At 44.0% G+C, this 12817-nt stretch overlaps 2 protein-coding genes across 2 annotated transcripts; both read right to left on the reverse strand.

The window, feature by feature from the left end:
- Positions 1 to 455: 455 nt before the first annotated feature.
- Positions 456 to 11304, reverse strand: tnpo2b (transportin 2b). The gene is made up of 24 exons (XM_079158883.1): positions 11155 to 11304; positions 10365 to 10464; positions 10007 to 10082; positions 9693 to 9842; positions 8690 to 8796; positions 8436 to 8569; positions 8263 to 8344; positions 7377 to 7499; positions 7144 to 7262; positions 6984 to 7044; positions 6703 to 6877; positions 5218 to 5370; positions 4872 to 5097; positions 4603 to 4774; positions 4301 to 4495; positions 3891 to 4049; positions 3218 to 3305; positions 3007 to 3105; positions 2819 to 2914; positions 2596 to 2671; positions 1969 to 2068; positions 1793 to 1867; positions 690 to 819; positions 456 to 586 (listed from the first exon to the last, which is right to left on the reverse strand). Exons 2-23 carry the CDS (start codon positions 10461 to 10463, stop codon positions 712 to 714), a joined length of 2673 nt encoding a protein of 890 aa, XP_079015009.1. The 5' UTR covers position 10464; positions 11155 to 11304; the 3' UTR covers positions 456 to 586; positions 690 to 711.
- Positions 11305 to 12212: 908 nt separating this feature from the next.
- Positions 12213 to 12773, reverse strand: LOC306696450 (relaxin-3-like; the record flags this gene model as incomplete). Its single annotated transcript, XM_079160060.1, has 2 exons — positions 12213 to 12493; positions 12599 to 12773. The coding sequence occupies 2 exons, from the start codon at positions 12771 to 12773 to the stop codon at positions 12213 to 12215; spliced, it is 456 nt and encodes a 151-aa protein (XP_079016186.1).
- Positions 12774 to 12817: the final 44 nt, after the last annotated feature.

Consider the following 12817-nt stretch of genomic DNA (forward strand, 5'->3'; position numbering starts at 1 on the left):
CCTGTCTGTCTGTCCCTAACTATACGTAGTAGGTCTCAAAAAGTCTAAAGAACAGTGCCACCCACAGTCGGTTCTGTGTGTGCAAGTGTATGTGTGAGTCTGTTTTGGTCTGTCTCTGTCGGTCAAGCTATCGGTTACTCTCGAGTTTAACAATCCCATTAAAATCTCAACTGTCCCTGTTCTCCCAGTGGCAGACCTTTCTGTGGCTATTTTTCCCTGCATTGTAACGGATTTCCCTCCCTCTCTTTCCCTGAACTGTCTCTGCTGGTCTCTCTCTCTCTCCCTGCCCCCCCCCCCCCCCCCCCCCCCCCAACTTGTGTCTCCTTCGTGTCCTTCTTTCTGTCCCTCTCTATCTGTCCCTACCAGTTAGTTTTTCTGTGTTGGGTCCCTGCCTAGTTAATCTAGAGGAGTCCCTCTTATCCCACCCTCCCACCCGCCCACCCTCCCTCTATGGACAAACACATAGGGCGTGGGGGCCGTCCGTCAGGGGGAGCGGCCAATAGCGTCCCTCTCCCTCCCCCCAGATCAGGGCAGTGCAATACACAGATGGATGAGTTTCCCATTCACCCTCCTCCTGCTGGCTCACCTAGGAGGACGGACACAATGAGGTTTACTTCAGTATGAACATTTGTATACCTTTGGGTAATGATAATATATAAATGTAACGATAATGGTGTGTGTGGGATTACCTCTTGGGTGGGTGTAGAGAATCTAAACGCCGTAGCAGGCTGCCAGTCTCTCCTTCAGCAGTGGGGGGAACTGCTCTGAGAACTGCTGCCAGTTCTCCTCCCCAACCTGCTCCTTAAACCCATGCAGGATCTGGAAAGGGGCAGAAGATAAGAGGATTTCTATTTCAGGCACATCGTCAACATCCTGCTATAGAACGTTTGAATTTCATGTGCAATAATATTTCCATTATACTATGTGCAATATCATTTTCTACTTCTTATTATTATTAACATTGACAATATCACTCAATATCATGCTCGTTATGACATTTCTATTTTCGTCTCTATTTGGCACTGGTGTTAGTATTACTTCTTATAGAAGTTTACTCTTGTATTTAATCTTTGTTGTTGTACTTTAATTCCTCTACTTTAGTTGCATTTTTATTGTATTTATTTACCTTAGTCTTATTGCTATTCTATGTTGCAATGATGTCATTGTTATTCTATTGTTCATGTTTATATTTTATTGTTTTTTGTTATTCTTCTTTTGGAATCTTTGATCAAAGAATTTCCTCCAGGATAATTAAAGTATCTTATTTTATCTTATCTCAAGTAATCTTTAACTTCTTCAGCAGCCTTGGTTATACTCCCAAACTGAGGCATCCGCGGATAGCTGCAGCCACCACGGACACGTAGTTCTGTTCACACTGTCCACTTCAAGGACGCGTTCCAAACACTCGCAATGGGATTGCTACCCGACCAATTGTAGCGTAGTGGTCGCAACAAATTGGCGGTACATGGATGTCAGTACAGAGACTTTGCTTACTGATTCACAGGTCAAACGCCGCTGCTTTTTCACGCCCCTCTGTGTACCGAGCATTTTTTGGCAGTGTTGATATATAGCTGGTGGTGTCAAGAAGCAGCCAAACAGGACTAGCTTTTCCAACCAAGCCAGAGAAAGAATCACCAAATAAGCAGCGGGAGAAGAATAAGTGTGCCCAGTGCGTTTTCCTTTCTAGGTGAGCATCCTTATCAAATCAAACTGAAGCAGAGTAACGATGTTCACTTCTCTGCAGAACAAGAGCAGCGTCACAGTAACTCACATGTCACAGTGAGCTCCTCACCTTATAGAACATGTCTCTCAAATCCTCCTTAGGATTCACCCAGGAGGCCACTGCATCACAGAAGAAGATGAAGTCCTGCACAAACAGAGGAAGAGGTGAGAAGGTTTCGACAGCAAGCCCGAAAACATCTGCGGGTTTAAATCCGTAACTTAATGACTACCGCGCTAATGTCTCACCTGCACCACACCTCCTGGGTTCACACCGATCATCATGCAAATCCCGCGGAAGGCAGAGTCCTTCTCCTCGTTGTCTCTGATGTTCCGCAGAGACGTACACCTGCCGCATGCAATATCAACCATTTAGCAGCTGTTAGACTTGATGCCGTCACTACTTACAATTCTCTTATTTTGTTTATGAGCTCAAACAATTAAATGTTAACAGCCTGTCGTCGTCTTTCTGTGTGGGAGGACATTAGTCTTTTTTTCCACGCTTGAGAAAACTCAGCGTTTCATTCTCACTGCTTGCTGATTCCAATCAAAAATGTATTTAAAGAATGTCAATACTGCAGCCCTCGTAATGCTGTTTGCGGCAATGCAATCGCACAAAAAAAGCCAAGAGGGGAAAAGGAGAAGAATAAGAACAGAAGTCAATGCATATTGCCTGATAGGGACAAAAAATAAACTGCCACAAATGTGTCTTGCAAGTACGGATAAGCGAACATGATTACGCTCAGACAGGAAAGAGGGAGAATGTGGTACCACAGAGGATGACAGAACACGGGTTGTGATATAGGGCAACTGTGCGGATGTTGTCATAGCTGGTGATATTAAAAACAAAGAAAAGGTGATTCAGTGTTTCCTCACCAAGGTCGGATAAACTGAGGCAGCATGGGCGCGACCTCCTGAGGACACACGTAGCCCAGTCGCCCGATGGTGATGGCTGGAGCGGGAGAAAGAGGAGTCAGGACTGCTGTTAGAGTAGTGTGTGTGTGTGTGTGTGTGTGTGTGTGTGTGTGTGTGTGTGTGTGTGTGTGTGTGTGCACGAGCATGACACTAAATGCTAGTAAAATATCTGTGCATCAAGTACCGGTGTTCTCCAGCAGGGTCTTGGGGGTGTTGGGTCGATTGATAATCTCAACCAGCTGGTTCAGAACCATAGCGACGTACGGCTGCATCTCCACTCCTGATAGAGAGACGCATCAATTCACTGCATCTCATATTCATCCGCATAAGCACTTAACTGTATCACATCAGAGTAGATTTGCTCCAACTCACCCATCTGCATACAGATCTCTCCGATGGCCCAGGTAGCATTGTTGCAGACAGAAATGAACTCTGGGTTCAGATTTGTCCCGAGGATTGGCATAAATTCAGCTGCAGGACACGCACGTAATACAAAATATCACATTAGACACACACAGAAAGAAAAGAGGATGACGGAACATCATGTACTGTATGTGAATGAGAGATTGAGTGAGATAATTACCAATACACGGTTTGACATGAGAGAAGCAAGCCTTGGTCAAGTCCCCCAGCAGAGCAAATGAACTCTGTCGTACTTCAGGCATCGTATCCTGGGACAGAAGAGACAGAGAGACAAAGACAAATGTGAACACACACTGTTAATGGAGGAAGAATCGTCCAGTGGCACCCGACCAACCGCATATTGGCTTGCGCTTAAAATCTTACAAAAAATGTATATAATGGCTGTAAATGTATACATTTGCCTCAATAGTTCAATGTTTCTAACTTCTGTCTTCACACAGCAAAAACAGTTTTTCGAGTTTGTAGTTCGTCAGAGAGAAGGAGGAAGGTGAGCGAGGGCTCACATTTCTCAAGTACATATTTTTCTGTTCGTCAGACAAAAAGCATGAAATTCAATCGCGGCTCACGAATTCTGTGGTGACCAGTTGTCATTACCGAGCTGCAGGTGAAATCATTATTTTACTTTCTCGACAACATCAGATCAAATAAATAGAAATACAGGTTAAAGACAGCCGCTTTGTTGTGAGGTCATCGGTAACATTGACATTTAAAATGAGTGATTACAGAAAAAGTTAGAAACTACAAAAAGGTTGTCAAATTCGATTACAAAAATTACCCGGTTCAAGAAGAATCGAAAAAAAGAAAAGAAGAAATCACACATGGACTCTCCTCACCTGCATGCACTGGAAGAGCAGCGTCATGATGTTACTGCGGGACACCAGCGTGTCCACGTGGCCCCCCAGTCCCTCAGCTAAGCCGCTTAAAAGATCCAGAGCCACAATCATGAAGTCCTTGTCAGGTGCTTCGTACTGGTCTGGCTGCTGACTGTACATCTGTGACACACACACACACACACACACACACACACACACACACACACACACACACACACACACACACACACACACACACACACACACACACACACACACACACACACACACACACACACACACACACACAGACAGAGAAGAGACGGTGGAGAGAAAAGGTCAGAAATGGGAATGAGGGAATAAAGTGTCATGTATGTGAAGCAGGGAAAAACATGAATTGCCTCTGCAGAGTCCATGTGAGTGTGGCTCACCATGGCCTGAGCCAGCGTCTTCTGGACCAGGGTGACGCAGCGCTGATAGACGGGCTCGCAGTAGGGGAGGAAGCCGCTCTGCAGCGCCGTGGCAACAGATGACAGACACTCGAGCAGAGGGAAGAGATCTTTGTCTTCGTCCTTCAGCTCGTTCCACTTGGCTATCAGCGGAGGCATCAGCTTCTCTATGTACTCCTGAAAACACAAGTGTGGGATTTGGGCAGGTGATTCATTTGTTCCCATAACTGCTTATTGTAATATGTTACATGCGGAAAAAACAGGGCGGTGCATTCTGTACACACGGGCTGGTTGAGATGGTGTCCCACAGAGTCCGCCAGTGTTCCTATGGCATCGTAGAGGATGAGCAGGTTCTTGTGCTGGTACTTCCCAAAAGCAAAAACCAGCGTGTCCAGGATGAAGCTCAGGTAGGGCACCAGCTCCGTACACGCCTCCTCCTCCAGGGTGGCAAACGCGCTGCAGGAAAGACGAGATGGGTCAGAAAGATGTCCGAGCGAAAAGTAACAACACGCAGTAGGGGGGGCGAACGTACGGAAAAAACTAAGAGCTGTACCTGCATGCTGCTTCCTGTACCCTTTTATTGCCATCCAGGATGCGTTTGAGCAGCTCAGTCATGAGGGGTTTGAGGTGAGAGTCGGGAGGCTGGCTGACCACCCAGTGGGCGTAGCGGCTGAGGGTCCAGCAGGCGATGGAGCGGACCAGGGCCTTCTTGTCGCACAAACACTGGATGAGGTGGGGGATGAGCTCAGGCAAGTAAGGCATCATGCCTTGCATACAGCCTGGAAGGACAAACAGTTTCATACATCTAAAAAGGAAACGTCCAACATTTTTGGAAATATGCTGATTCAGTTTTAGCATCAGAAGCTCAACAGTGCATTACAATAGCAAGTCTTTCTCACCCTCAGCAATAGCTCCCAGCACAAGGATGCCTGACTCCTTGATGACCCAGTCAGGGTGGAACAGCAGTCCTTTGAGCAGGGGCAGGAGATGGGGAAGCAACTCCTCACGAAACACATTGGCAAGAACGTCCAGAGCCGCGGCTGAACACTTCCCTGGAAGAAGAAACCAACCATCAGCATTAGACCACTTTGAAACCGTAACGATGCACAGCATAAGAGAAGAAGGGATGTCCCCTCTAAGATGGTTAGTCGATTAATTGGTTAGTTGTTGCGTTTTTCATCCCGGAATGACTCATTTCCAAGATTATTATGAGCACATCTTTGGTAAACACAAGATTTAAAGTTGTGCTTTTGTGCGATTCCTTACGGGGAAGCTCAGATTCACAGACCTGTCAATTAAATCCCCTAATCTATTAGTCGAGGAAATCGTATGATTGTTAGTCGAAGGACTACAGACATAGTGAGACAAATTGGGGGCAACATTTTTTTTATTTCTACTTGCTTTGAGAATATTTTAAATCAGTCACAGTAAATATGGAAATGTACCTATCATCCTTGTTACTTTATATTAGTGCTGGGCAAGTTAACGCGTTATTATCATGTTAACGCATTAATTAATTAACGCCGACAATTATTTTATCGCGCGTTAGTGCAGTCTTTTTTTTATTATTAAGCGGACATTTTTAACACAAGAACCTGCAGACTGGCCAGCAGCTAGTGGTGAACAGCTGTTTGTGTGGCGTCTCTTCCTGTTTCCTTCACCTACATTCCCCTGGGTCCTAAGTCCCTCCCTGTACAGCTTCTTATCACCCTCTATGTACCAACGTACATTTATAACAAACACCACACATATTACGGTAATACAGCGTTGCATATGTGTCTGACCAAAATACCACAAAAAAGCAAAAAAGAAATGATTCATTTAACATTTTTTTTTACAGTTTTTAAAGTTTTTTTGTTTGGAATATGTATATTTAGCATATCATTTAGTTATCACTACTGAGAATTTAACAAACATAAAAACATGACGTAGATAGGTTTGCAGTTTTCAAGAAGTATATTTCAAATTGCATCTCTTACACACATGAATATAAAGTTGTGAACACCGGCTGAATATCTATTATCAGAATCATAACTGTATTTTAACTGCTACTGTGTAAAGGGAATACTGCTGTTAAAAAGCACCTTATATGTTATTGCACTTTTGTTCATATAGCAGTACTTTTACTTTGAATTCATTATTAAATTTTGCGCAGAACAAAGTGATTAATCGCAAAGAAATCATGCGATTAATCGCGATTACAAATTGTAATCGTTGCCCAGCACTACTTTATATACATTAAAAACACAAATGTTAACACACTTAACAAAATCAATAAAGTAGCGTTGTTATGGTTAAAAAAAAAAGCTACACTAAACTTTAAACATTGTTTTAGTTTTTATTTAAAAGTCTGCCACGTGGTCACCAGAAAGTGCGTGACTTACGTAAGTTCCAGTCAGACAGTGTGTCGTCATCATCATCGTCGTCGTCGTCGTCGATGTCCTCTCCCTCCTCGTCCTCTCCTCCTTCGTGCTGCAGAGTGACGGTGCGCGACTTGTGGAAGCGAGGCTTGATGTCTTGCTCGCTGTCAGGAACTGCCTCATCCTCTTCGACATCGCCCTGCAGGACAACAGGGAGAGAGGTGAATACAGGATGGACACCGGTCAAAAAGGAAGAAACAAAAAGAAGTTGGAGGAGCTGGGGGACATCCGATGTATCCGCTCACCTTTAGAAGAATAATGTCAATCTCAGAGTATTTCATCCCATTCACTAGGATGGGGATCAGTCTGTAAAAAGAGACAGACCCCCCATTAATTATCAGATGGAACACATACAACACTTGACTTTCACTTCCATGTCAACGACTTCACTCTGTCAGTACTTACTGGACCAAGTGGCCAGACAGGGCCTCTTTACAGATGGGCTGTTCAGCCAGAGTCAGCCAGAACTCACAGGCCTCCAGAGCCACGTTCTCATCTGGGTCCTGGGTCCGCTGCAGCATGTACTGGTGACAGACAACAAGAGGTGATGAAGAGGAGGAGGAGGAGGTGGAAGGAAAGGAAAGCCACACATTGTCTGTTTAAAGTTGCATGTGAGATCAAGTCCCCCCCCCCCTCACCTGGATGATGCTGTGCATGTGTGGGATGAGGCGATCAATGCGGACTTCCAGCAGCATGACCAGAGCCCTGCAAACGTTCTTCCGCACTTCACTGTCCTCGTCACCGGCCAGTGCAAACAAACTCTGGAGACGAAAGAGAGAGAAGGGAGAGATTTGCAGGGAAGACAAGGAATGGGTGAGGGGAAAAAAGGTTAACAGAAAGTTAATAGAAGCAACTTTTCACATGTGCAGTTTAATCCTTTATGCTTTGCAACATTTACATCTCGACAGTGTTTGAGAAGGACCTGAACACCTGACCTCACCCCACCATGTTATCATAAGCATTGATGATAAAGGTCGAGCTGGTCAATTCAAACCAACGTTATTGCTAAACTACATCAACACTATCGGGTAAAATTTGTGTCCATATTGTTGAATGAAACTGGAAAGTTTGCAACGCTTTATCACGCTAACGGTTTTGAAGCAGCATAGTTGACCCTGAAGAGAGGTTTGTGCAAACTGCACCAGCTACGGTGCATTTGTAAGAATTCTTAGAATTATATCAAAAATGAGATGACTGATTTCCTTTAGCACTATTAATAAGATAAAACAATAGTTCAGCTTCATGTCGCAGTAAACAATCTCTCCTTTTTTACAGTAAAGGCAACTTCTTGCACAGCCTCGTCTCAAGTAGCAGATAGCAAATATCTCACTAATGCAGTCTTGTTATGGATAAATCTGCATAAAGTTATGCACAGCAGAGACTTGTATCCAAAGTAAAAACACATTTTCCTTTTAATAGATAGATGCGTTGTTACATATTTCATCTCTGAAAGGAGCTAAAAGTAGGGAAGCAAGCTTTGAAAACAATGGAAATTCAACCAGCAAATAACGTTGTCATGCTCACCTCAATGAAGGTGTCGATGTTATCCATCAGAGCCTGAGCTCGACCAATGATGAACTGGTTCACACACCCTATAGCGTGGGACCTGAGAAAGAGAAACAAACAATGAGGATCTATAATGATGATTCTAAAAGTGAGAGTGAAGGTCTAAGACTAAAGACTGGTAATTCACTGACCTGATCTTGGGGCTGCAGTGCTTGAAAAACTGCAGGAATTTGGGGATCATGATGTTAAGGGGTCTGTCCAAAGCATCGCTATCCAACAACTCGGATGAATCCTCGCAGATCTTCTGCAATGCTCCAAAAGAACCCTGAGAGAAGGTGGAGAAAAAGCATAAAGAAAGAATGTTACAAACAAAGTAACAGATGTATATCTGATTATCACATCAACAATGCAAAGCTACTAGTGTGTGCAGGCAGGCGAGAGTCACCTCGCAGGTGTTATAGTCGTCCGAGTTGAGCAGATTACAGAGCTGAGGCAACAACTCCGGCCAGGTCTGCAGCTCTCCTTTAGAGGCTATGGTCGTGATCAGGATACCTTTACAATAGATAATAGAAAGGTTATACAAGGGCAAATCAGGCTTTAACCGGTTAGCGATCCGACCAACGTACCATCTTTCAGAGGCAGCAGCAGACTCAGTTTTAAAGCTACAGTAAAGGTATCACATGAAACTAGAAAACCAAGAGAATCCAGTGTTACCTTGCCAACCATGTCATGGTAGCTTGTCGGGAAGGGGGCTAAAGCTAATAGCTCCAGGCTAAATTATAAATGCCATTCTTACAAAAACCTCCAAAATGTTTTTCATACAAAATTACAGCTTGCTTTTTCTACGGTGTTCTTCAAGGTCTCGGTGTCTTAATGTGGGATTTTGAAGGGATTTCTCGATCATTTTTTATCAACAAGTTAAATTTAGCACCAAATCAGTGTGACAAATGGTATCAACCGAACAATTGCTGCAACAATTTAGAGCATGGTGATCGCCATCATATACTTCCATCATAATGTTCTACGGCCTCATACACTTTCCCCTATTGTTTTTAATGAATTCATTTCTATTTCTGATTTCTGACTAGAACAACTTGACACATTCTGCTGAGCTTCATCTCAAATTAATCTTCAGGTTGCCAACGTAGAGATGGTGCAAACCAATTCTATGTGGCATAGACTATTGACCTTTATCCTATCTATCCCTTAATATTCCCTGCCCACCCCCCACCCCTCTAAAAAAGATGGGGGGGGGGTAAGAGGTTCAAACTAATAATTTAACCCACCATCATTGCACGCCATCACTCGATACAGCTTGTAAATGCAGCGCTCCCTCCCACACAGCTACATCACCTACAGAAGTCGAACCACCTACATAGCAGTCTGACTCACGCTTGCTAGGAAACAATGCAGCAAACACTAGATTTGTCTCTCAGTACAACACCCACCGATCGTAGCCCTGATAAGCGGCGATGGGTCTCCGATGTTGTTGAGGCATTCTCGTTTGATGAAGTCACCCACATTGGGAGGGAAGTTCTGGTAGTGAGCCTTAACATTGTTCTTCAGGATCAGACCGCTGAGAGAGCGAGTGGGCTCGTCTTGAGAGGGAAGGCAGCGGAGAGGATGGGGATAAAGAAATGTTTAAAAATGGGAAAGAGAAGGTAAGACACAGAAATATTAGCAGGGGACAAGCAAGGTTAATTAGTCAATGACAATCCCGTTGTATTGTCAGAATCCTCAGATTTTACATTCACATACATACCCTCAGATTTGAGGCTTGTGAGGACAAAGATGAGATAGTTGTTGAAATCTGGAAACTGATTAAGTTGCTCCAGTTTCTGCAAGCTATGTTAAGGAGTTCAACCTTCCACACACACACACATATAGTAGCAAAAGCTCACAGACCATCACATACCTCGTCATCCTGCTTGACATTTGGGCAGTATGGACTCATAAACAAATCACAATCAAAATCACACCAGTACGCGCACGTTCATCCAAGCTGCGCATGACAACACACACACTTTGACTTACAAGCTCTCATGCATTAAGCTAAATCTCACACCTTTTTCTCTCACCCTCACAGTCGAACTCTCTCTCACACACAGATATAAGGATACTTCTTGCACAGCCCTCTGTGTTGCTGTGTCTGGGGACTGAGAGTCCTTGAGTAGCTGAAGCACTTGCTGAAGACCCTGTTCGTCTGGCTGCCACTCCATCCTACAGGACACAAACGCACACATAACCTGTTTAGGAAGCATGTACTACATATATGGGTTCTTAAAACCCTTTGGCCCCAACCTGTAACCTCAGCACTTCGTACGTTACTACCGAAGTAACGCTGAAGTAACGTAAAATGCGCAGTACAACCAGCATGTGGTATATGTAGTTACCAACAGCAACAACTTGACCGATATTACGGTAACTGTTGTGAACTAAATTCCACTAATTGTACACTACTGTCTACAATGTAGCAATGCCATTACAGCGAGTTAACGTTGTCCGTTTCTGGCGACATCATGTAACCTAAAAGTACCACTACGCAGCAGTCCATTAATTTAGCTAGTAAGTAAGTAACAGTTGCATTCATAAGTAGCCACAACAACGATCAACCGCGATATGGACAGCGGTGTTCCACTTGAGGCCCAGACGCCAATGTCTGGCTCTTTCAGCTAGCATGCTAGCTTAGCGTTGCTATGATGCTTCACACGTCCCAGGTTCACGCGTAACGCAGCTGCAAGACGCTATCTCACGGGACGTCATTTTGCGCTATGAAAGTAATGTTTGCAATCAAAGCGACAAAGACGGCCTAAATGGAGCGCATTAATACTCATAACAGAGCAGTCGCATATCAGCTACCAGTAGCATGGCTACCTAGCATCATCTTGAAAGTACCGCGAAAGATTTTACCTGGTCACTCCGGTGTGGTAGATCTATATTTCTATAGATAATAGTGCAGTCACGCTGTAACGATTAACATTAAATACAATTTATCGGCGATATGTGTAACTAAATACAAAAATTGTGACTCTGTGGATCTGTGTGGTTTCTATGCTAGCTGGTAGGTGACAGAGATTGCATGCCTTGCAATCAAGCCGGGTGATCAGTTTGATCATGTTCGGCTTCCGTAACGCTTGTGGACAAACTGCCCAGCAGAGTAACCGTGGCTATTGAGTATACCGTTAGTTAGACAGCCACAGTATCTATCAGTAGTGTTAACTGTTTACTTAAAATGTCGTTGGTTATGAAGATGCATCACATATTTAAATTCTGTGAACACATATGTTATATGAATCGTTTAGTGTTGTGTTTAATTTCTGACCACCAGATGGTGTCAGCTTCAAAATCCTCCAGCATATAACTCTGTGTAATTGATCTGTGTGAACTTGCTACGGTCAGTTTATATGACAATATGTCTCAACATGACTGTGCTAATTGATCTCTGAAAGGAGGATTAGCAAATTCTTATGATCTTATAAAATAAACAACCAAAGTCCACCAGCATAGGCTTCACAGAGGCAGTTTGTTGCTGGTCTATTATGGGATACAAAGCACACTTAATATGTGTCTCATGTGGCGTCCCTGTAAAATCACAGAAAGCAGCTATAATTCAATGAATGTGAGGCCTCTCTGTGTATTCATATAGTCACCACCACTTCCTATCATTTCGAAATCCTCGACAAAACTCAAACTGTATTTCTGAAACAAGGCTTGAGAAAAGTGGAAGTGTTCCAAAAGCATGAAATATCATTTTAGTGTGTCTTTTGTAAGAGGAACAGACACTGTCAGACCAGATACATAAATCTTTATTAAACGAGTATGCAATATGTGATAACAACAGTAAACACATTTTGAGTACACATACACATTCCTGCATCAATAATCAACACATGGCCTGTGAGTTGGATGGGATGTGGAGTTTTAAGTGTGAAGAAATGAAGGAACTACATAGGAAAATAGTGGAGCTCTCAGCACAGAGAGCTGATTTCACTCTTGCTACAGCCCCACTTGCAGCAGGCGTTGGACAGTCCGATCACTACATCCCGTCCTTTCCTATCTGCACTCCGTAGAGCTTCCAGCACCCCTTCGGAAATTGGTGAGCGAGCCGAGCGGCTGAATCCAGCAGCCACAGATGCCTCATGTAATGTTTGATCTCTCCATACTTCGGACTCTGCAGGATCCTGCTCGCCAGTAAGTTGAGGGATGGAATTTGTGTTCCATGGGTCAAAGGCCTCTTCCCCAATAAGAGCTGATGAAAAGCAGAGGCAAATCTCTTAATATTACTGTTTGACTCTAGGAAAACATGACACATCATGAAAAAATTAACTCCAAAGTCTCTCATACACACTCCTACCTGAGTCTCCCACACTTCTCCTCCAGCGAGAACCACCGCAGGTAAAGATGACGGCTCGTATGAACTCTCTTCCACACAGTTTCACCCCAAAGAAAGGGGGATGGGCGTCATTCGACCGCACCTTGTCTACCAGGGCCACCAACAAGCCCAGGGTCAAGAGTGCTGCCTTCCACATGTTGAGAGGGAAAAGATGCCGTAGGTGTCTCAAATGCTGCTTGA

Source organism: Pholis gunnellus, assembly GCF_910591455.1.
Source record: "Pholis gunnellus genome assembly, chromosome: 5".
In the NCBI taxonomy this organism is placed as follows: Eukaryota; Metazoa; Chordata; class Actinopteri; order Perciformes; family Pholidae; genus Pholis; species Pholis gunnellus.